Raw genomic sequence first — 24,863 nt, forward strand, 5'->3', positions numbered from 1 at the left:
CAAGTGGAACAGAGCAACAAAAGATGGGCGGTGTGAAAATGATCGCTCGCAAAGCATGCTATGGTCTTCAAGGGACATTTCACAATAACGACAAAAAAAACTACACTGTGTCACTTATGCTTATGACTTTTGAAAGTTGAACTTTCCGCAAAAGTTGTATTATAATATCCGTTAGTTGTTTTATATATATTATTTTTTATTATTTTGAACAAGCTTCGTTTGCGCTATTATAATGTGTATCATATAAATAAAAGTATTGCAATCATCTCAAATCGATAAAAAGAAAACTCAAAAATCCATTACATATGTATTAACACGTTACATGCACCTACTGCTACGTCTGAACGTATATTCCTAATCGTTTGCTTTAGTTTAAAGTATAAAGAATAAAATCGCTTTTCAGCAACAGCGCACTCCCACGAAACAAAACATTTCCAATAACACTTAAATATTAGTTAAAAATTTCATCTACTTAGTAAAAAACAAGAAAATTTTTGTCACAATATCGTATACATCCGTTGCTCGTTATTTGCTCCTTTTGGATTCACTGCAGCGTGATTCTCGCTGAAACCATGCCGAAATTTGTAGAAGGTCCACTCATTTCAAATTTGTATGTTTCAATACGTTGCTGACGGCCGGGGCCCGTGGCGTAGTTGGTCACACGTTCGCTTCATATGCGGATGGTCATGGGTTTGATTCCCAGCCCCGGCACTTGCAATTTTTCGTCAGTTGCTTTTCCCCCGAGAGCAACTGACACTGACCCTCTTCTGAGCCCCATGGCTCAAACGGACCCGGATACCTGGACATCGGCGAACTGCTACTCATAATGGACCCCCAATCGGACTGGAAAGGAACAACGGCCATCCATCATCATCCTTGTGCTCATCATTCTACTAGGTATGAAGTAGAAAAAATGAAAGCAGCAGAAAGGCAACCAGTTCGATAAAGTAGAATAGAATCTAGGCGCTGTACAAAATGTAAGTGCAGCTGTCAATTGAAATTGCTCACGTAGTGCCCCAGTGGACAATAGAGCTGTAAATTAGGTTAAGTGATTAAGAATAAAAAAAAATACGTTGCTGACAAGTTTTTTTTTCTTGGATTTGATAAGTGTTGTTCGATGAAATAAATGATGACTGCGCAACGAAATTTATTATTTTAAAATTCCCTCTTGGCTTCAGCGAAAACCACTCTGCTCAGATATGACTCTCCTGCTACCAGACCGCACCCACCTTACAACCGATCGAACGCCTTGGTGCTGGTCAGAATATCTCGACACAGCTTCCACACGTGCTTCGAAGCGTTATCCAGCGCCGTCGGCGACTTCCCCTTGAACAGATCCAAACTGGGCAGAAAATAGTGCGGACAGCGTCGATTCTGCAGACAGGAAATCAGCTGCAGAAATATCCCATTCAGCCGGTCCCCGATACAGTTGGCGTCCCACTCCACTTCCCGTGGATGCTTCTCGCACTCGTACAGTAGTAGCGTCTTCAAATGGTAGTACGTTATGGGAGCACCCGGTAGATCCAGATGCCGATCGCACAGCGTCTTCAGTATGCTCAAGCAGCGCTTCCGGTAGCCTCCCTGGAGCAGCCGGTTCTCCGCCTCGGTGAAGTGCAAGATCCACGCATCGCCCTCGATGTTGGCGTTCTTACCCTGCAGGATGACGCTTTCTTTGGACAGCAGGTCGAACCCTTCGGACTTCACCTCGGCCACCAGCGCCGGGTGTGGCCACGGGATGTGCGGAATGGGCCAGTGGGCCGCCGACCGCGGCCAGATACCGGTGCATTTGAACGCCGGCGTGATTTGCACGATGTACCGTTCGCGGATCTTGAGCTTGACCTCGGTCGTGTCCGGAACGAGCTTGACCATCTCCCGGTAGGGACACTTTTCCACGGCTTGTGCGACTAGAGTGTGAAAACGGGAGCGGATTTTGCGCGCCGAAAGGTACCCGGACGCGGTGATGAATTCCACCCACAGCGACATGGATCGCTTACGGCCGTCGCTCAGTTTGAGCACGGCTGCTCCCGGGAGGGATCCATCGTCGACAAAGTTGAACACTCCCATCTGGTTCAGGTAGAGCACCACTTCAAAGGAGTTGGGCGTAACGACTTCGATGCCTTCGAACCTGTAAATGATAAACGAAGAAGAAAAAGTATTAAGGACTTATCTTAGGCTACGAAATCAAGAGACAGGCGCAAACAGGCCCGGATTAAGAATTGTGGGGGCTGGAGTGGATGTGGAGGCCCCTCGGAGGTACTATTGCGATGAGCCATTTTTTCATCTTTCAAACAGTACTTGAGCAATATGCAAAAAATAAACGTGTAGCAAGCAAAAATGGTTTATGTGGGGCCCCCTAAAATGTGGGGCCCCGCTTAGAACCGGCCCTGGGCTTATACAAGGCATTCGAGGCACTCACAGCAAGGATAATTTGCAAAGATAATGTATAGACCTTCTCCTGTAGAGTATGTGATAACCAATGGGAAATTACTTGAATTCATTGATATTAACCAATGAATTAACTACATCGGCTGTTTTCCTACTCTCCGCTTCGACCAATGTGGCGCTAGCTTCTATGCGCGAAAAATCGTAAAAGTAAATCGCAAAAATATTGTATGGCGAATAGCATCTAAAGGTAAATTTATCGAAGTGGAATACATTATTCGAAAAAATATTTGGTATTGGTCGTGCACAATGGTGACTACTATTAAGCCTATCAAGTATTTTTTCAGTAAAAGCTTTCTATTTCAAGTAATTCAAGTTTAGATGCTTTTCACCATACAAAATAAAATGGATTTACTCCTGCTGATCAACTGTGGGTGTGCGCCAAGCGGGTAGTCCATTACTCAGAAACCATTTTACCATTTATTTAAGCATTAGCTGGGCTCTCCTGTTAGCCTAGTGGTTAAGGCTATGGACCGACAATCCGGAGATGGCGGGTTCGATTCCCGTTCCAGTCGGGAAAATTTTCTCGACTCCCTGGGCATAGAGTATCATTGTCCTTGCCTCACAATGTGCAAATTCATGCAATGCAAGTTGAAGCGAGGCAGGTCAAGTTCCAGTGGGGAAATAGAATCATACAGAAGAAGAAGAAGCGCAACGCTGCAAAATTTGAGTTTGTTTAGTTGAAGATTTAGTCATGTCTGGTTTAATCTAGCTACATATTTAAAAGAAATCCTGGAAAATAATAGAATCCATAGAACTGACAATATTTAGTATCACATTGCTTGATTCAATGGCCAATTCACCGTTTCATTGGCAATTTCATCGACAAAATCCCCTCGCGGAACCGACAATTTTTTCCACGAGAAAAGTTATACTTGTAGATCTAATTGAAAATTCCTATGTTTAACATTTGGAGTCAGAATATTTGACTGGTGCTGATACCTTGTTGGCCTCGAACACATTTGTTATGCCCGTGCCTCAAAAATAACAGTTAACAGTTAACTAAATCCACTTAAGATTCAAGAAACCATTATTTAACCATCAGCAATCATCAACTATTCAAATTCAATTCAGTTTTTCCTGAAATCACAAAGTCGTTATTAAAAAAAAATTCTCTGTCATCCAAATATTTGAAAAAGTGTACTTAGGCCGGAACAAATCTCATTTTCTTCTTTTGTCACAATACTCGTTGACTCGCTAAGGGGGAGGACAATAAATAATAAATGTATTTGACGAAGATATACCCAAACAATTCGGCAAAATCTATAAACTCATCGGATTTGTTAAGAAATTTTCTGTGCAACTCTAATTTTACCTTAAAATTTCAAAATTTCTTGAATAATTTATTGGTGTCCCCCCTCAAAATGTTGAATTTCGAGCAAAATTTTCCGAGGGGGCGGTGACATAAGAGAAAATCGAAATTTGTGTCAGCCTTATTTTTTTTTTATACATTGGTTGGATTTTGAGTGAAAAAACTGCTTTCAAGTTTGTAAAATGATATGATAGTTTGTTTCCACTTAATAAAACCAGCCTAAAAGTTCAAAAACATGGCACATCCCGACTAGAAAGTTGTAACAAAAATATAACATAATTAAAACATATTGTTACCGATTGTTAAAACAACCGAGCAACCGATAAATCTAAGCAATCTAATGTAACTTGATTTGTCGTGCTTATCCCAATTCTGTGAGAGTACACAGGGCCAAATATGGTTTTTTTCACTGAAAATTTGTTTTGTTGAACAACATAAAGGTTTCTTCCAGCGAAGGCTTACGCGATACAGCAAATCGCTAAATTTCACACTATCACAACAAAAAATCTGTCAAAAATAAATAACTCAACACACATGCATTTTGCGCGCAATATTTGACTAGGAAAGAACTCCATGTAGAAACAAAATCTGACACTAATGAAAATTCGATCGAGTCAAGCAAGATGGGTGAGTATTAGTTTCTTTTTGGACAAATATTTGATCCTGTAATACAATAGGGTCCTAAAGGTCTATCTCAGTGCTTTCCAAACTGTGCGCCGCGGCGCCCTGGTGCGCCGTGAACATCTCTCAGGTGCGCCGCAGGCTTTTGAGCCAAAGCACAAAGAACAAACTCTTATTATTGAAGGCAGAATATATTTTTAGTTGTTTTTGTATTGTTTGGCAAAACTATAGTGTCTCCTCAAACCCCTTTTTTTGTATTCTATACCAATGTCTTGCCTTTTTGAGTACGACTTCAAAAGAAAGTCATTCAAAGGGGATTTCCCTCTTCTAAAAATTAAAAAGTATTCATTCCAAAGTCTACGAATGTTTTCCGGAATTTCTAATATCCTCATGAAACATATAGATTTTCACACAATTTTTGAATTCCCGGAATTTTGAAAGTTTTTGTAAAGACTCTCAAATTGTTATACGAACTTTTTATGCTTCTGCTTAGTTTTTGATTTTATCAGTAGCTTGTAATTCAAAGTAAATATTTCATGAAACTTTTTTGAAGTTCTTTCCATAATACTGTCATCGCGATTCGTGCTGTCTCAAACGCTTCGGGACGACATTTATACTTACATCACTATCATAAGTTGTTTGTTTGTCTCTATAATTGAGCTCCTTAGGGGGCGTCCATAAATTACGTCACGCAAAACATGCCCATTTTCAACCCCCCCCTCCCCCCTGTCACACTTTTTGTATGAGAGCTATGAAATTTTTGTATGGGTCGTCACACTTTGCTGAACCCCCCCTCCCCCCTCAAAGCGTGACGTAATTTATGGACGTTCCCTTATCGTTAAAAAATCTGCGACAATTTGTGTGTCAATTTCATGCATGATTCTGAAAACCATTTTTTTTAGTTCTATTATTGATTTGAGTTGAGTTTTTTGAGTTCCGAATACAAAAACATGACCCCTCACCATCACTGTCAGCCGTCATGACAGCTTCTGAACAATCCATATTTATATCTATTTTCCCTAAAATTTGGTTATCTACGTACTTTGTTTAACAAATTTAAAAGTTTTGCAATGCAATCCTCCAGAAATCTAAAATTTGTGTTATATTCTGCGAATCTTTAAGCAATTTTTCTTGTTTTTTAATTATGAGAAAGCATGACATTGAAGGCTTTTGTTTACGATTTATATTTGAAATTTTGAACTGGAGGTGTTAAAATTATTAAAATTCTTTGTAAAAAGTAGTTGGTGCCAAAAGGCGCCGCGGTAGCAAAAAGTTTGGGAACCTCTGGTCTACCTCAATAATCTGCACATATCGATCAAGCATTGGTGGTACCCAGCACATTATATATCAGTATAAACGCCTAATTCGTGCAAAGCCAAATGCAAATTACGCGTAAAACTACACGGTAATGAATATTATTGGGTATCCGACAGGAAAATTAAAAATATTAACTAATTTTCTTCGGATTTCGTGGTTTTAGAACTAGTCGACTAAATCTATGGCATATGTTTTCGCAAATTTTGTCGGATCACTTTGCGGTTTTGGACAAAGTTTTTCGGCATATCCTAGGCTATGCTATCACATTATCAGCTAAAGGATTTTGAACATATTTGTACCATAGATGAGAAAATGCAAGAAAGTACGCTTTTCCCCAATAAGTCCCATACAAATTTCAATCGCAAAATAGAATGCGAGTACGCAACCAATCACACCCAAATTTGACACAGTTTGTTGTTTTAGACGCTAAAAGGGATCGGAAAGCATTGCTTCAAACATTAACCTGGTTGACTCAGTCTAATGCGCTTATCTATCTACAGGAGGTGGCCAACATGTTTGGGATAGGCAACTTTTTTTCTCTCTCAAAAAAGTTCAACAGGCTGTTACTTTTCATACAGTGCATCAAAAATTCTCAAATTTTGACTGTTTGTCAACCTATTATATGTGCATAATTGGTACAAATTTTGGGCTCGATTGGTTAATCCTTTCGCGAAGCTAGAACCGTTCTCGTAAAACACTATTTTTAAGACAACCAATTTTTTAACTGTCATATCTCCGAAATCAGTGAACCGAATTGAATGAAATTTTGAACGTTTATCAACAATATATTGATACTTGATGCGACATTATAAAATGTAATATTTTCTCACCACCAATAAAGTTATACCGGTTTGACATTTTCATCCATACAGAGGAAAATAAGTCAAATTTACACACACAAAAATTACTAAATATGGTCTTCCTTCAATCCATATGGGCTCTATTATATCTAATTAGAGATATCTTGAGAACAGATGTACTGCCATAATTCTGAAAAGTGATGTAAGCGCCATTCAAAATGCCGATATTTTTTGGTATATTATATATTATATCTGGTGTAAAAATAACACTGTGGTATACCTGCTGTACTAGAATGCAAGATCTAGTCGTAATCTATCATCTATGCAAAGAAACTTAGAGGATGAGCTAGAGCTTTACGCAAAATAACAAAAAATGGGCCAAAACTATCAATGTCGCTTATGTCACTTTGCAGAATTACGGCAGTGTAGAAAATCTTTGAATATCAGTTTAAAAATTTAATGACATTGATGTAAAAAAATTACATTTTTTCGAGAAAGGTCCAAAAAGTGTCAATCCATCCCGGCAGTACATGTGTACAAAATAAAAGAGCAATTAAAATCAAGCCTGACAAACAATCGACAGTCAACAAAACCGCGAGCGATAGTAGCTCGACACTCAAACAAGCGAACGAAGCGAACGAGCCGAATTTCCGTTTGAGCTACTCCAGCGTGGTGGAAAATAAACCGACCAACAAGCTATCGGTAGACGTCGCAACTACCGCCGGCATGAAAAGAAGGAGAAATAAACAACAGCAACACAGTGTACAGCCGCCCGAGCGTGTGGTGAATACGAATGAACCAACAACGGAGTCGCCATCGCCACCGAGAAAGAAGCAGGAAAGCAACGAAAAATTCTTTCGCAAGGTTGAACAGTCGCAGAGAGAACGCAGCCCAGATTTCGAAATGAGTAGCATCGAATTGAATGAAGACGACGAAGATGATCCCGAGCCCGACCGCGATGATAACATGGACGCATGGATTAAATGGTTACGCAGGAGTATCGATAGAGAGAAACGGAGAAAACAGTAATGAAATTTGAATTAATTTTTTTGTATTTAGATTTAATTTAATGAACTCGCATTCTGACCCGAATGATCATTTTTGATTAAAGGGTCGTTAATAAATAAACAAACAAACAAACATGATAACTTTTTTAAACGTTTAAAAAGTACCTATGTTTTATAGCTTATGAAGCAATTATATATTGTTGATAAACGTTAAAAATTTCGTTCAATTCAGTTCACTGGTTTCTGAGATATGACAGTTGAAAAATGAGCTGTCTGAATGGTGTTTCGCGAAAACGGTTCTAGTTTCGCGAAAGATTAACCAATCGAGCTCAAATTTGTACCAATGATGCACATATAATAGGTTGATAAACAGTCAAAATTTGAGAATTTTTGATTCACTCTATGAAAAGTTGTAACATGCTGTGGCATGTTGAACTTTTTTGTGAGAGAAAAAAAAGTTGCCTATCCCAAACATTTTGGCCACCCCCTGTATATCTATCTATATCTGTCTGTCTGTCTGTCTGTCTGTCTGTCTGTCTGTCTGTCTGTCTGTCTGTCTGTCTGTCTGTCTGTCTGTCTGTCTGTCTGTCTGTCTGTCTGTCTGTCTGTCTGTCTGTCTGTCTGTCTGTCTGTCTGTCTGTCTGTCTGTCTGTCTGTCTGTCTGTCTGTCTGTCTGTCTGTCTGTCTGTCTGTCTGTCTGTCTGTCTGTCTGTCTGTCTGTCTGTCTGTCTGTCTGTCTGTCTGTCTGTCTGTCTGTCTGTCTGTCTGTCTGTCTGTCTGTCTGTCTGTCTGTCTGTCTGTCTGTCTGTCTGTCTGTCTGTCTGTCTGTCTGTCTGTCTGTCTGTCTGTCTGTCTGTCTGTCTGTCTGTCTGTCTGTCTGTCTGTCTGTCTGTCTGTCTGTCTGTCTGTCTGTCTGTCTGTCTGTCTGTCTGTCTGTCTGTCTGTCTGTCTGTCTGTCTGTCTGTCTGTCTGTCTGTCTGTCTGTCTGTCTGTCTGTCTGTCTGTCTGTCTGTCTGTCTGTCTGTCTGTCTGTCTGTCTGTCTGTCTGTCTGTCTGTCTGTCTGTCTGTCTGTCTGTCTGTCTGTCTGTCTGTCTGTCTGTCTGTCTGTCTGTCTGTCTGTCTGTCTGTCTGTCTGTCTGTCTGTCTGTCTGTCTGTCTGTCTGTCTGTCTGTCTGTCTGTCTGTCTGTCTGTCTGTCTGTCTGTCTGTCTGTCTGTCTGTCTGTCTGTCTGTCTGTCTGTCTGTCTGTCTGTCTGTCTGTCTGTCTGTCTGTCTGTCTGTCTGTCTGTCTGTCTGTCTGTCTGTCTGTCTGTCTGTCTGTCTGTCTGTCTGTCTGTCTGTCTGTCTGTCTGTCTGTCTGTCTGTCTGTCTGTCTGTCTGTCTGTCTGTCTGTCTGTCTGTCTGTCTGTCTGTCTGTCTGTCTGTCTGTCTGTCTGTCTGTCTGTCTGTCTGTCTGTCTGTCTGTCTGTCTGTCTGTCTGTCTGTCTGTCTGTCTGTCTGTCTGTCTGTCTGTCTGTCTGTCTGTCTGTCTGTCTGTCTGTCTGTCTGTCTGTCTGTCTGTCTGTCTGTCTGTCTGTCTGTCTGTCTGTCTGTCTGTCTGTCTGTCTGTCTGTCTGTCTGTCTGTCTGTCTGTCTGTCTGTCTGTCTGTCTGTCTGTCTGTCTGTCTGTCTGTCTGTCTGTCTGTCTGTCTGTCTGTCTGTCTGTCTGTCTGTCTGTCTGTCTGTCTGTCTGTCTGTCTGTCTGTCTGTCTGTCTGTCTGTCTGTCTGTCTGTCTGTCTGTCTGTCTGTCTGTCTGTCTGTCTGTCTGTCTGTCTGTCTGTCTGTCTGTCTGTCTGTCTGTCTGTCTGTCTGTCTGTCTGTCTGTCTGTCTGTCTGTCTGTCTGTCTGTCTGTCTGTCTGTCTGTCTGTCTGTCTGTCTGTCTGTCTGTCTGTCTGTCTGTCTGTCTGTCTGTCTGTCTGTCTGTCTGTCTGTCTGTCTGTCTGTCTGTCTGTCTGTCTGTCTGTCTGTCTGTCTGTCTGTCTGTCTGTCTGTCTGTCTGTCTGTCTGTCTGTCTGTCTGTCTGTCTGTCTGTCTGTCTGTCTGTCTGTCTGTCTGTCTGTCTGTCTGTCTGTCTGTCTGTCTGTCTGTCTGTCTGTCTGTCTGTCTGTCTGTCTGTCTGTCTGTCTGTCTGTCTGTCTGTCTGTCTGTCTGTCTGTCTGTCTGTCTGTCTGTCTGTCTGTCTGTCTGTCTGTCTGTCTGTCTGTCTGTCTGTCTGTCTGTCTGTCTGTCTGTCTGTCTGTCTGTCTGTCTGTCTGTCTGTCTGTCTGTCTGTCTGTCTGTCTGTCTGTCTGTCTGTCTGTCTGTCTGTCTGTCTGTCTGTCTGTCTGTCTGTCTGTCTGTCTGTCTGTCTGTCTGTCTGTCTGTCTGTCTGTCTGTCTGTCTGTCTGTCTGTCTGTCTGTCTGTCTGTCTGTCTGTCTGTCTGTCTGTCTGTCTGTCTGTCTGTCTGTCTGTCTGTCTGTCTGTCTGTCTGTCTGTCTGTCTGTCTGTCTGTCTGTCTGTCTGTCTGTCTGTCTGTCTGTCTGTCTGTCTGTCTGTCTGTCTGTCTGTCTGTCTGTCTGTCTGTCTGTCTGTCTGTCTGTCTGTCTGTCTGTCTGTCTGTCTGTCTGTCTGTCTGTCTGTCTGTCTGTCTGTCTGTCTGTCTGTCTGTCTGTCTGTCTGTCTGTCTGTCTGTCTGTCTGTCTGTCTGTCTGTCTGTCTGTCTGTCTGTCTGTCTGTCTGTCTGTCTGTCTGTCTGTCTGTCTGTCTGTCTGTCTGTCTGTCTGTCTGTCTGTCTGTCTGTCTGTCTGTCTGTCTGTCTGTCTGTCTGTCTGTCTGTCTGTCTGTCTGTCTGTCTGTCTGTCTGTCTGTCTGTCTGTCTGTCTGTCTGTCTGTCTGTCTGTCTGTCTGTCTGTCTGTCTGTCTGTCTGTCTGTCTGTCTGTCTGTCTGTCTGTCTGTCTGTCTGTCTGTCTGTCTGTCTGTCTGTCTGTCTGTCTGTCTGTCTGTCTGTCTGTCTGTCTGTCTGTCTGTCTGTCTGTCTGTCTGTCTGTCTGTCTGTCTGTCTGTCTGTCTGTCTGTCTGTCTGTCTGTCTGTCTGTCTGTCTGTCTGTCTGTCTGTCTGTCTGTCTGTCTGTCTGTCTGTCTGTCTGTCTGTCTGTCTGTCTGTCTGTCTGTCTGTCTGTCTGTCTGTCTGTCTGTCTGTCTGTCTGTCTGTCTGTCTGTCTGTCTGTCTGTCTGTCTGTCTGTCTGTCTGTCTGTCTGTCTGTCTGTCTGTCTGTCTGTCTGTCTGTCTGTCTGTCTGTCTGTCTGTCTGTCTGTCTGTCTGTCTGTCTGTCTGTCTGTCTGTCTGTCTGTCTGTCTGTCTGTCTGTCTGTCTGTCTGTCTGTCTGTCTGTCTGTCTGTCTGTCTGTCTGTCTGTCTGTCTGTCTGTCTGTCTGTCTGTCTGTCTGTCTGTCTGTCTGTCTGTCTGTCTGTCTGTCTGTCTGTCTGTCTGTCTGTCTGTCTGTCTGTCTGTCTGTCTGTCTGTCTGTCTGTCTGTCTGTCTGTCTGTCTGTCTGTCTGTCTGTCTGTCTGTCTGTCTGTCTGTCTGTCTGTCTGTCTGTCTGTCTGTCTGTCTGTCTGTCTGTCTGTCTGTCTGTCTGTCTGTCTGTCTGTCTGTCTGTCTGTCTGTCTGTCTGTCTGTCTGTCTGTCTGTCTGTCTGTCTGTCTGTCTGTCTGTCTGTCTGTCTGTCTGTCTGTCTGTCTGTCTGTCTGTCTGTCTGTCTGTCTGTCTGTCTGTCTGTCTGTCTGTCTGTCTGTCTGTCTGTCTGTCTGTCTGTCTGTCTGTCTGTCTGTCTGTCTGTCTGTCTGTCTGTCTGTCTGTCTGTCTGTCTGTCTGTCTGTCTGTCTGTCTGTCTGTCTGTCTGTCTGTCTGTCTGTCTGTCTGTCTGTCTGTCTGTCTGTCTGTCTGTCTGTCTATAGCTTGTTTCCGGGTGTAATTGGGAGCCACTGTGCCTGCGGAGCAGCCCTGTGAAAGGCTGGCAGATGAACTACTGTTATGGTGAATGGCAGGACTCTCAGTCGAGTATAAATATTTAGACCCGAATCGTGGAAGAAGCGCATACGAAGATTTTGATCTATAGCGAGTGGCGACGATAGAGTATCCATCTTCGTCATGATTCATTGTGGATGTTCGTGATCAAGCAAGTTTCTATGCTGATGAAGTTTTTTGATAATGTTACCAAAAAAATTAATAATCCATACACAACGCACGTTGAACAGTTTCCTCCAAAATCTTGCTGTTTTCCTATTTTGGATAGTTTCAGTTTATAACTTGGACAAATGTATACCGGTTAATTTAAATTTTTGTACTCCGTTAAATACAGACAGTATCTAGCTGGGTACAGGAAATAAGGTCGATAATTGACTGAGTTCTTAGCGGAAACTGCCCAAAATATTCCCTGTTTAAATATTCCCGCACACCCTGTATTCACTCACAGTTGCAGTGGCCTTTCACTCACTTTGTGCAAAAGGACATATTTACCCTTTCACTTGTTGTAACCCAATAGCTAATAAGTAAAACGTATTAGAAGAATTGCAAAAGTGTACTTTTTGAAAGCTTACGAATTAATCAGAAGTGACTAGAAGAATTGACACTTATTGTCTATCTATCTACATTGAAACTCAAAAACTAATTTTAAAAACAGCATCTGTGTACCAAAAGCATTGAAAACATTTTCTTTTTCATGCAGATTACATGATGAATCCGCATGCTTCAATCCCTGAAAGCAGGGAGGGGAGGGGGGTCAATTACTCTCTCTCTCTCTCTCTCTCTCTCTCTCTCTCTCTCTCTTCTTGGCGTAACGTCCTCACTGGGACAAAGCCTGCTTCTCAGCTTAGTGTTCTATGAGCACTTCCACAGTTATTAACTGAGAGCTTCCTCTGCCAATGACCATTTTGCATGTGTATATCGTGTGGCAGGCACGAAGATACTCTATGCCCAAGGAAGTCAAGGAAATTTCCTTTACGAAAAGATCCTGGACTGACCGGGAATCGAACCCGTCACCCTCAGCATGGTCATGCTGAATACCCGTGCGTTTACCGCCTCGGCTATATGGGCCCTTCTAGGGGGTCAATTACATACGGCGTAAATGACTCCTCCGGGAACTTCAGTATCCCCGTCCACCTTCTGTTACGCTTTTTGTACACTCATAGAACAATTATGGGTCATCCTCAATTATGGGTCAATACAGTTTGAATAGCGTGGTGAACTGACTAGGCAATTCAAGTGACTTTAAGGAACTGTCGCCCAAAAACCTAAAAGTTCACTTGAAAAAATATTCTACCATATCAATTTTACTTATGGTGGTATATTGCTGATAAACAAAGTAAATTAGACTCCTAAAAATTTACATCAGATGTTTGAAAAGAAAATCATTCGAGACAATACAACGTTTACCGGAACAATTGAAACAAAGTTTCTGCATGATAAGGACAGGCCATAATAACGGAAATGGAATTGAGTTTAGCATGTGGAAGTGTTTGAAGGCAAACAAATTGTCTATGGTAATATAAGACCTCCCCTTCTCTGAAAGGGGAAGGACTTATTGTCCTTTTTGTCACACAAGTTCTACTTCCTGCTGCTTATACTTCTCACTTCAACTGAGATTTCTTCTTCTTTTGAAATTGACACACTTAAAACATAAATTTGATAAAACACTGAACATAAAATTTGGCCTGCTAACCTAATGGGTAACAATTTACGATCAAAGGTTGACGAAGTTTTATTTATTGGTTATGGTCCATCAGTCAATCCTGGAATTATGTTTTGTTTGCCTGATTGCAGTCTTGTTAACAGTCTGTTCTGTGCTCATAGCTTAATTTTGTCTAGGAAAACTAATCCTAAGACGGTTGCATTGTGATGTCCGTGCTAGGAACCGTTTGCCTATCTTGCAGTCATGTATCGCCAGATATGACCTAAAAGTATGCAACTACTCCGGTTGCTAGGCTTGTATTCCTCCTGAACGATAGAAGAACCCTATAAATGCTTATTAAATTTAGCAAATATTCACAAGTTAAAATCGAACATACAACAGGAAAATAAAACCGGTAACAATCATTCGATGATTCATAGGAAAGTTAGACAAGCAATTATTTAGGAAATTTCTGGTAAAATTTAAAACAAAAATCTCGGAAGAACGGATATTTTAAGAGAATGCTGACAGAAAATTAAAAAGCAATTTCTAAAGTATTTAAGATATATGACAATATCAAGGAACTTTAACTGTGCGTAGAAATCTAGCTGTTTAAATTAATTAACGAAAATTCCTAGAAGAATCTCTAGAATAAATTTCTTTCGGAACTTATGAAGGAAGTTTTGGTTGAAATTCTAGCATTTAACAAATGCTAAATGAGATTTTTTTTATCTAAATTCCTGAAATAATATTGGCAAAAATTAGTTGGGAAAGCATTTTTGCGAAATTTTTAAAAATAAATTTTAATACTAAAAACAAAATAAACGAAATATCTGCAAAACATCAAGGAGAAGCTTACGAAAAAAATATTTGCCGAAATTCTATTGCAAGTTAAAAACTGTGATGGCTTTCTATATATTCTTGTGAAAAAAAAGAGCAATGCGTAGTGTTTTGAACGATGCATTGCTATCAGCAACACAATGTCCATAAATTACGTCACGCTTTTAGGGGGGGGGGGGAGGGGGTGTGTTCAGTAAAGTGTGGTCTCATACAAAAAGTGTGACATGGGGGGAGGGGGCTGCTAATGGACAATTTTTGCACGCACCATGAAAAGTGCACCCTTGTGGAGCACAACGTGAGCGCGGCGTCGCTACAGGTAGTCAAAGACGCGACTGCTCGAGGGTTAAGAAAGTCTGATCATATCAGGTTATACTGTGCAGTAGTCACAATTTTTCTAAACTGCGTCCAGAAAGCATCAAGAAGATGATCAAAACTGTAAACAGTGCTGTAATAGTTCATTATGCAACGCAAATCAATGCTGTAATGAACCATTGCAGCACTGCTGAATTGTGTTGGGACAGTAGGCCTTTTCCTGGCAGATTTGCGTGAGATAAAACAGCCTATTACCACAGACAAACAGACGTAACACTCTGATAATTCCCATCGTTCACCGATTCAACGGTCTTTTTCAAAATTTGATAGTTGGCCAACTGCCCAACCGTGGCGCTCGCATCGTTTTTGTTCGAGTTTGACGTTTGCTCACTACCGCCATCTAGTTGGTTGTCGGCCAAACATAGTCCTTTCAGTATTGGGCAAATATGTTTCCATGACTATGATTTGAATCGAAAAATGTTCGAAGTGTTACGTCTGTTTGTCTGTGCTATTACGATGAGAAATTGCAAAAACATCTGTTATCGTTAAAATACCGACGGGATGCGCTATCTCCGTTTTGTTTTCATTATGCTTTTGGTTAAAATCCAAAGTGATCAGGGGTGCGAAATTTGAGTTTTCATATACTTTTATATGTCGCAACTTGATTTGGATTAGTGGGTATTGTAGCTCTTAAGTCAACGTTAAGGCAGAGTAGACAGGTAAAAATAAGCGAAGGAACTCAATAACTCTTAACTTTTGGATGTTTTTTTATGTAGATGTTTTATTGGTGGTATCACATTTCCCGGAATGCCACTTCCCAGAATGCCATTTCCCGGAGTAACATTTCCCGGAATGACATTTGCCGGAATGACGCATTTCCCGGAATGATCATTTTCCCGGAATGCCACTTCCCGGAATGATCATTTTCCCGGAATGCCATTTCCCGGAATACCATTTCCCGGAGTGACATTTCCCGGAATCACTATTTTTTGCGAAATTGGGTTAAAAGTTATTAGGGAGCTATGGTGCTAGATCATTTAATTGAATGACTTAAATTATAAGGACGGACATTGGGCAGCCTAGTCGAATAGTTTGATTTCGATATGTGCTCGAGGTATGTGCACCTTGAAAGAACAGCCTATTTTCAAAAGAAGGAAAATCTCTGATGGGAGAGTTTATGATGTGGTCAATGTTACAGCATCATAGCATTTTAATTAAATGAATTGCTAATGTTGTATACATATACCTCGAAAGAACAGCCTATCTTTAAAAGAAGGAAAAATTTCTGATGAGAGAGTTAGTAGTATGTGACACATTCCACGCGTTACGTTTTGCACGAGCATCCAACTTTTGCTTCCAAAAATTGATATGTTGTTAAATACATGCTAACCAGCATATCAAACGATCAGATTTGAATAGAAGATTCATTTTATGCTTTCTAATTGGGAATTGGACCTTTGTACATCGAAAGAAATCGAGAAATACAGCGTAACGGGACACCATCGCAAAAAATGACGAAATTTTACCGAACGCCAAGAAATTTGATACTTTCTCGAAGCAATTTTCAATATTTCAAGAGCTATTAGAAGAATATAAGTAATTATCTTCATTTTGGTGCCAAAAGAATCAAAATCGACAGCATGAACCCGAAAATATCGTTCAATGAAGTTCAAAAACCGCAGTGTAGAAGTGTGTGGAATGTGTCATATGCATTTATGATAATCAAACATTTCAACTATACTGTACTATTGGCGGCCACTCTACTAACTCTTCCATCAGAGATTTTTCCTTCTTTTAAAAATAGGCTGTTCTTTCGAGGTGTATACAGTTTCATAATAATACCATTCCATTAGACTGCCCAGTGGCCGTCCTTGTAAAGCTGTTTATATATTAAAAGCTTGATAAAAAGCTCTTTCAATTATAAAGAAAAAGATAGGTAGGGAATCGCGTTACTTGGGCGGTGGCTTCTATATTCGTCGGTTTTCCACTATAACTCAGTCAAATTTAAACCAATTGACACAACTTTTGGAATGTGGTGAGATAGGCATAGTATCTACCCGTGTACAACATTTCAAGTCAATTGGTTCAAAATTGACTGAGTTATAGTGGAAAACAGACGAATATAGAAGCCACCGCCCAAGTAGCGCGATACCCTATGTGGTATGTTTGTGCTAATTAAGTTGGCTGAGAATTATAATTGCTTTCATTACCAGTTCAACTGCTAAGAAGATAACACGCAACTCACCACAAAACTCATAAGACCTATAATGGCCTATTCAGCCTATTGACAGTTTCGTTCTGATGTACCTAGGCTTAACATACTTCAGCCCTAATGATCGAGCATCATTCCGGGAAATGGCATTCCGGGAAATGTGTCATTCCGGGAAATGTCACTACGGAAAATGGCATTCCGGGAAATGTGTCATTCCGGGAAATGTCACTCCGGAAAATGGCATTCCGGGAGATGGCATTCCGGGAAATATGATACCACCGTTTTATTATATAAAAGAACAATGGTATTTCTGAAAATAATGCACTTGATTTGATATCCCCAGTGCTTGCCCGATATTTTACCAAAATCATTGAAAAACAGATGGTCCGGTTTGACTTAACGCCGACCAATTGTGCACAACAGAAACATAATCGATTCATATTTACTTCGCAGCTGAAACTTTGCGTGTGCTTGGAGTCGCGACCCAACTAACACAACTTGTTACAGTAATGTATATATTACGTGTTTCGTACAAACGTCAATGTTTTGTTTCAAATATGAGAAACGTTTTTTCGTACACTTATCACCGAAAAAGCGCAAAAAATGGCGGCTTATAAAACATCTTTGATGTTACTAAAGATGTTTTTCAATACATTCTTATAACATAAAATTAAGTATTGAATTCGTTCCCAGCAACATCGTAAATACTTACTTGTTGCTAGCAGAAAAATCGTAATTTGTCAAATGCACACTATGCAAATGAATATGTCACCTATTATGTGTTATTTGGTGATGGCTTGAAATAAAATTATTTGCAATCTATCATTTTGATGTTCGGTCACCATGACTTAAATTCATGTGCCATTCAAAATTTATGGTGGAATATGCAATTTCACTCATCATTAATTCATTCGCTTTCCATTGGATTGGAAATAGGAAAGGAGGTTTTTGGCATATCTCTGACTTGGATAGGTTTTTCCAACAATTTTTCAGACATGCAATATGGTGGCTTCTTATCGCAGTGCCGTCAGGAAGTTTTGGTAAGCTATTTTCAATTATGAAATTTTATGTGTCTATGACTATAAAATTTTTAGTCGTTACGGATAAGGAAATTTTATAATATAATCAAATGAATAAACTATCTCAGATAAATATTAATTTGTAGAAAATCAAGTAGATGAGCAAACGACTATTAATAATAATGTTTGTGTGACACTTTTGGCAGGCATTGTAATTCATCTGGCCTGATAGGGAAACATTCTAAATACGTTCAAATTACTTGTATCGTACGTCTCAATAACATGTTTATTGAATACCATTTGAAGCGTTTGAAATACATTGGTAAAACATCATAGTAACGTTTTTTGCACAAATAGCAAACAATGATGAAATTTTTGTTTTAAGATACCTGTTTTGAACATAAGTATAACAATAACAAAGCTAGAGAGCCAATATGAGGAAATTGTTTTCTAATATAGTTTTCGGAGCCGATTTAGTGTAAAACTTTGCTTCTAAGTGTAATTCAGCCACCAGGTAAGTACCCAAAGTGATTGTTAGGCACGGTGTGGCTGGTAGAACAAAATTATTTTAAAAAAATCGGTATCGCTAAGACACCCACCAAATGAAAGCTGAAGGCCCCCCCTTTCATTTGAGGCTAAAACAAGAAAGTTCTATCGGCGGTCCTAGATCATTTTTTTTTTCAAAAATTTATTACTATGAGACTTGCATTTTCTTCCTTTCCACCTTGAGTGTAACCTAATGGGCTCGTATAAGGTCGCTCATTAGTAACGTATCATACTAATAGAGTAAACGGATAAAAACATATTCAAATTTTTTTATACAAAATGTTGCCCAGACAAGCGTAAAAAAATATTTAAGAGAGCTGTAATAGAATTTTGCCAATACATATTTAAGTATGTGTGTTAACCATCTTCTCCTTATTGACATGTAGAAGAAGTTATTTCGTCTGCCATTCTCCTCGTTTTTATCGACAGTACCACAGGTTCGAAAAATTTTACAGTCGTAGTAGGCCATGACTTGGATGTCAATAAAAATAGAACGATCAACAAAGTAGCTCGGATAAAATGACCACGTACCGAGTCCGGTATTCGTTCATTTTGTGTTCCTTTCTGGTACTTGTAAAAGCATTTAACATTTTTCTCTAATTAGAAGGATTGCTATGTGGTATATAATTAGGTATTGAATCATAAAAAAATAAAAGAAAATAAATTTCAATATAGCTTTGCTCCAAACTTTTAGAGAAACAACTACGACATGAAATCATAAAGTTACGATGAAAACCATACCAAGGTGTGCGTGGTGTGGTCGAAGAAGCTTTTTCTGTAAACATTAAAATCATTCAAGGTAGTTGATGTTCACTGATTTAGATATTTGTTTTATATGGTTGAGCATACAAATAATAGACAGAATAAATTAGAAAAGTCCGAACTTGTTTTTATTTGTATTTGCAGGTTATTGATATTATTGAACAACATTTTCTGAAATATACCAGATGTAGAAGTTGGTATTATCCCTCGATAATATATCGCAAATATTCATTTAAAGTTTATTTGTTCAATGATGAGATCATACCCTTTAGAATTACTCTCTTTAAGTATAAATATAATTTAAATCTTCTACGCGGAGCATACACATTTGTTGTAATTTTGAAACATGTAGTACTGCAAGAACTACAGTTTCTCCTTAATTAACGGGCAAACGCGCAGACTTAGCACTACTACCGATGATGCAAAAAGATAGTGCTCGTTGCAATTCTGCTAAAGATGCTATAAGGAGATTTAATATTTGCATTGAAAATGCAATTACTGTACTCCATTCTCCTGCAGCAATACAGTGAATACATTCTTAATACGAAAATATCAGTTTTGGACGAGAAAACCGCTTTAGATTTTTCAATTATGACGATTATGTTAATGGCGGCCTTGAGAACAATAAATCTCGGATTACAATTAGAATATTATGAAAAAGTATCTATTTCACTAATAAACTAAATAAAACAGCACAATTTTTATTTTAGTTTTGCTCCATTATTGTAGGCCCACCTATCTCAAATAATGGGTCGTGACCCACCTGCCCCATAAGAAATACACGCGTTTTAAAGATTTGATTCCAGAAAATATCGAGTTGCGGTCATCTTAGGATTCTGGAAAGTGTATGTCGTCTTGTAATTAATTGTAGTATCTAGGCATGCCCTAACATCGTGACCTTAAGGATGTTTTTCACTCAAAACAGCTCTGTCAAATAAATTGACAATGTTTCTTGATTTTTCAAACGGTTAATGTTCGCATTTAAATGTTTTTTTTTCTTTACGAAATATCATTAGTGGAATTCAAAATATTTAAGTCATGCTTAACAAAATGATTAAATATAGCATTAGCCCTAACATCGTGTGTTGACCCGCACACATTGGTGCATGATAAAAAGGACTTGGTGTTTTAATGTTTTAACGTTTACGTTGCCTAAAGATTTGTAGAACTTGTTTATAAAGTAAAAGTATCAATAAAATGTTCAGTTTGCAGTTTTAGCCAATTCGTGGTATTTGGAAGACACAGCCATTCCCTTATATCACAGACAAGAAGATGTAACTCTTAGAGAAAATTCCTTAATTTTATTTAACTCGGATTTTTTTTGCTGTCTTTTTCATGAACACGCTTTTGGTAGAACCGCGTGAGACACATTCGGCCATGATGGATTGCGATTTGACGTTAGCCTAACTATACATATCACCTGTAAGTTTCGTTTGTATCATTCAGCAACGTGTACATTCGCAAGCATCAAAGTGATCGAACATTAGCACCTCTGGTGAAAGGATCGCGGAAATCAAACGAAATTTGAATTCATCGTTAAATGCATGTGCCCTGTAAAAGAGTGTTACGTCTGTTTGTCTGTGCTTATATCGTGCATTGCTCAATAGAGAAAATAATAAAATTCGTCAAATAATTGATTTTTTTTTTTCAAATGCACGCTATAAGGAGGAACACGGTGATATACTAATAATTACCAGTATTAGGCCATTCGCAATGCTGTTTAATTTTGTATGGCGAGTTTTATAAATTTTAAACTTCGCCATACAAAATAAAACAACATTGCGAACGGTCTTAGAGCGTGACGCGGTACAAATGTTAATTTAAATTTAACTCATCATCTCCACCTGCTTGAAACTATTACAATTTTTCAAGCATTACTGCCCATAACCACGAAACTGACTACTGTTTACTGGATTTTTTTATTCACTTGGGACTATTATGCTTTTTTGAGAAGTGTAATAAACATCATATAAAAAAATCTTTCGTCGGAAAGCCATGGTGGCAATGGATAAACACAGACAAACAGACGTAACACTTCGAACATTTTTCGATTCAAATCATAGTCACGGAAACATATTCGCCCAATGCTGAAAGCACTAAGTTTGGCCGACCACCAACTAGGTGGCGATAGTGAGCAAACGTCAAACTCGAACAAAAACTATGCGAGCGCCACGGTTGGGCAGTTGGCCAACTATCAAATTTTGAAAAAGACCGTTAAATCGGTGTACGATGAGAATTATCAGAGTGTTACGTCTGTTTGTCTGTGGATAAACTGTTTTTCGTTATTACTTAGTACTTTGAGAAAATACGAAAAAATATCATACTATATCAAAAAAAAATTGTTTCAGACCCGCCGATAGAACTTTCTCATTTAAAGCTCAAATGAAAGGTGGGACCCTTAGTTTTCGTTTGGTGGGTATTTTAGCGATACCGATTTTTTTTAAATAATGTTGTCCACCAGACACACCGTGTAGGCAATAGGAGGCCTAAGTGAAGTTCAATGGTGGCTTGCTTCTTTTTCATTCAAGCCTTAAGTGACTTGCACAGTCACCAACCTGTTAATTCATATACCAATGTGTTTTTCTAGTTCGTAGCGGGATTAACAAGCGAAGAGTATAAAATATAAGTGTTCGATGCTATTGTAGTGGCTATCATAATTAAACTACCTTGTATTTTGAAGGCAAATGAAATTCATAAATAACTTTCAAGTGAATGAGAAAGGACAGCCAACGTGTACATCAACGTATTTAAAACATAAAAATCATGTATTTGTAACATATTTGAGTCCAAATGTTATAACTATGTGCTGCTGATTTTCTACATAACATCTTCAAATGAAGGAAGATGACGATACAAAAATCTTGTGTATTCAACGTAAAATTTACGTTACACTAACTTGTTCTGAGTTTGATAATAATTTTCAGTAGCTTGTTTTTGTCACACGAACACAAGATGTGTACAAATACGATTACAGTACTGTATAACAACATCTTTTTCAAAATTCATTTTCAAAGATGTTTTCTGTGTTACTTGGGGACTTCGATTTGGTACAGCTTACGACAATAATAGATACAAATATGTACTATATGCTCAGATGAACCAAGGAAATTTCCAGGATCAGATACACTCAGCACCAGGACCCATATAGCCACAGCTGTAAAGGCGTGGGTATCCAGCATGACATGCTGGGGATGATGGATTCGATTTCTGGTCGGTCCAGGAACTTTTCGTAAAAGAAATTTACTTGACTTCCTTGGGCATAGAGAATATATACACATGCAAACATAATGCTCACAGGTAGAAGTGCTGTAGAAGTGCTCATAGAATACTAAGCTGAGGAGCAGGCTTTGTTCCAGTTACGCCAAGAAGACAGAGAAAGAAGTACCCAGTATAGCACTGTCGCTATCAAATTAACCTAAATACTCACCTTCCATTGCACTCCACCAAGCTGGAGATAAACCTCGGTTCCTGCACTTCCACCTCCCGCAGCACCTCCTGAACGATTTTGCAAATCTCCCGAATCACCCGGGCAATGTTGCCCATCCGCAGCTGGACCTTCTCGGCGTAGTATTTGTTGATTTGGAATATGGTCTTGGACTGAACCGCAATCATCTCCGGTGGAACCAACATTATGCACCAGTTTGGTTGAACTATGTGTCGTCCCCCAGCGACCACCCAGCTAAGCAAAAACGCACCAACTTTTAACGCTAATCCGATTTCACTCGGCGTGTGTACCACTCTCACTTCACTCCACGGCCGGACAGGTGCCCTAATTCAATCCGCGTGACGCGCGCGAAACGCGATAAAACCACCGTCGCCGTCGTCGTCACGATGCACCGCCGCTGAATCGGAAGACTTCAACTGCCAGTGTCCCTTTGGCTGCCGGACAACCAAACGCCTGGCTACATGATCTTCCGCGCGCGCTACACACCAGCCCGATGGGGTCGATGGAGAGAGCGAGATAGAGGGAAAGCGAACGCGCGAATGATCCGGATCCGATTACCAAATTAGCCTACACCACGAAATCCCACGGTCCCAGGGCTTCCGCCACAGAACTTCCCAAACCCAGACAATGTAGTGTCCGTGTAGCGCCGCCGCCGCCCGACGAGCTGAACAGCACACAGAGAATCGCAATACCCGCGCGGAAGATGATTCGGACACGGTTGGAGAAAAACAAATGAAAGATGTACATTCCGGCCGTCCATAAAACACACATAACTGCGCTGCCTGCCATGCGTATTGGGGGAAGTGTGGCGAGTGAAAACATGAGATGAGAGCGAAAGAGAGCTTACGCGAAACGAACACGCGACTTGCTTGCACTTTTCACACCGAACTGCACACATACACACGCGCGCACACACATACAAACACCGACACCCCCACACCACCAGCAGCAGAAGAAAGTCTCAACATCCAGTTATTGGGGAGGCTCAGCCCCACACCGACCCAGACCACATATGAATCCTCCTGTCTATCAACGTCAGAGTCAGAGGGGGCTGGTGAAATGAGGAAGGTTCTTGGGGAGCTCGGCGAGAGGCTTCCGACTAGGAGCTTGGAATCAGATGTTCTCAAACTATATGGAAAAGTTGTTCTTACAATAACACAGCGAAATATGTTTGTCTCAAAAGCAATCTTATCCACGGGTCTCTGGCAGATTTTCGGTCGCTGAATCCGTATCTGGGTTCAGATTTTCTCCAACACGGCACAACGTTGCGCATTTTTCGTGTCCAGTGTGACAACCACGCAATAGAGGATTTCCCGTTCGCTTCTTTTGGAGGACTATCTCGACTATCTTGGTTACAGCCCTAATAGTGTCTGTAGTATCGGTGACGACCGTGACCATCCGTCACATGCGTTTATGTTTAATCAATTTCAATTATTAGTCCTGTTCAACGACGTAGGTTGAACTTGCTCGAACTTGCTCCATCCCGCTCTTTCCCGTTTGTTTACAAATGGGTAAGAGTAGGATGCAGCAACTTATATGCATCATAGCAAGCCGAGAAGGCGCAGTATCATAACGTCCGAGGCCATAAAGTCCCAAAAAAACGCGACCTAATATCCGGGACTCTATGGCCTCGGACGTTGAGATCCGGCCCCAGCCGAGAATATAAGACAGACCCATGTAATCAATATTTAGAACAATTTATTAATAATAAAATGTATGGTTTTGCAAAAATATATATATAAGGAGAAATAGTAGTTTACGCCACAAGGTGCAGAATGACGATTTTTACAGCACGAGTCGAACATTTATCCATCGAGGCTTGGATAATTACGACGAGTGCTGGAAAAATCGAGTTCTGCACCGAGTTGCGTACAACGTTTTTACAATTTCATAAATTACCCTTGAGGATAGTTTTTAACAAAAGTTTTAATCAAACTGCACACAGATGTTCATAGCCAATGTTTAAGAAAATCTGATCATAACAGGTTCTACTGTGCAGTTGTCACCATTTTTCAAAACTGCATCCAGAAAGCATCAAGAAGTCGACCAAAACTGAAAACAGTGCTGTAATGGTTCATTACGCAACGTTAATTTGATGTGGAAAAGTAGGCCTTTTCCTGTCAGATTTGCGTGAGGTAAAACAGCCTATTACGATGAGAAATTGCAAAAAATATTTTTTGCAACTTTCATCGTAATAGGCCATTTTACCTCATGCAAATCTGACAGGAAAAGGCCTACTTTCCCACACCAAATTAACAGTGCTGTAATGGTTCATTACAGCACTGATTTGCGTTGCGTAATGAACCATTACAGCACTGTTTTCAGTTTCGATCAACTAATTGATGCTTTCTGGACGCAGGTTTGAAAAATTGTGACAACTGCTATGATCAGACTTCCTTAATCATGGCTATGAACATCAGTGTGCAGTCTGATGAAAAAGTTTAGTTAAAAACTATCGTCAAGTGCTAATTTATGAAGGTGCAAAAAACGTTGTACGCAACTCAGTGCAGAACTCGATTTTTACAGCACTCGTCGTA

General features: G+C 40.1%; 1 protein-coding gene across 1 annotated transcript; it reads right to left on the reverse strand.

Moving 5' to 3' along the window:
• Positions 1–680: 680 nt before the first annotated feature.
• LOC109428382 (protein mab-21-like) lies at positions 681–23,363 on the reverse strand. The gene is made up of 2 exons (XM_019704104.3): positions 22,309–23,363; positions 681–2,125 (listed from the first exon to the last, which is right to left on the reverse strand). The coding sequence occupies exons 1-2, from the start codon at positions 22,509–22,511 to the stop codon at positions 1,231–1,233; spliced, it is 1,098 nt and encodes a 365-aa protein (XP_019559649.1). The 5' UTR covers positions 22,512–23,363; the 3' UTR covers positions 681–1,230.
• Positions 23,364–24,863: the final 1,500 nt, after the last annotated feature.

This window comes from Aedes albopictus, chromosome 1 (genome assembly GCF_035046485.1).
Source record: "Aedes albopictus strain Foshan chromosome 1, AalbF5, whole genome shotgun sequence".
NCBI lineage: Eukaryota > Metazoa > Arthropoda > Insecta > Diptera > Culicidae > Aedes > Aedes albopictus.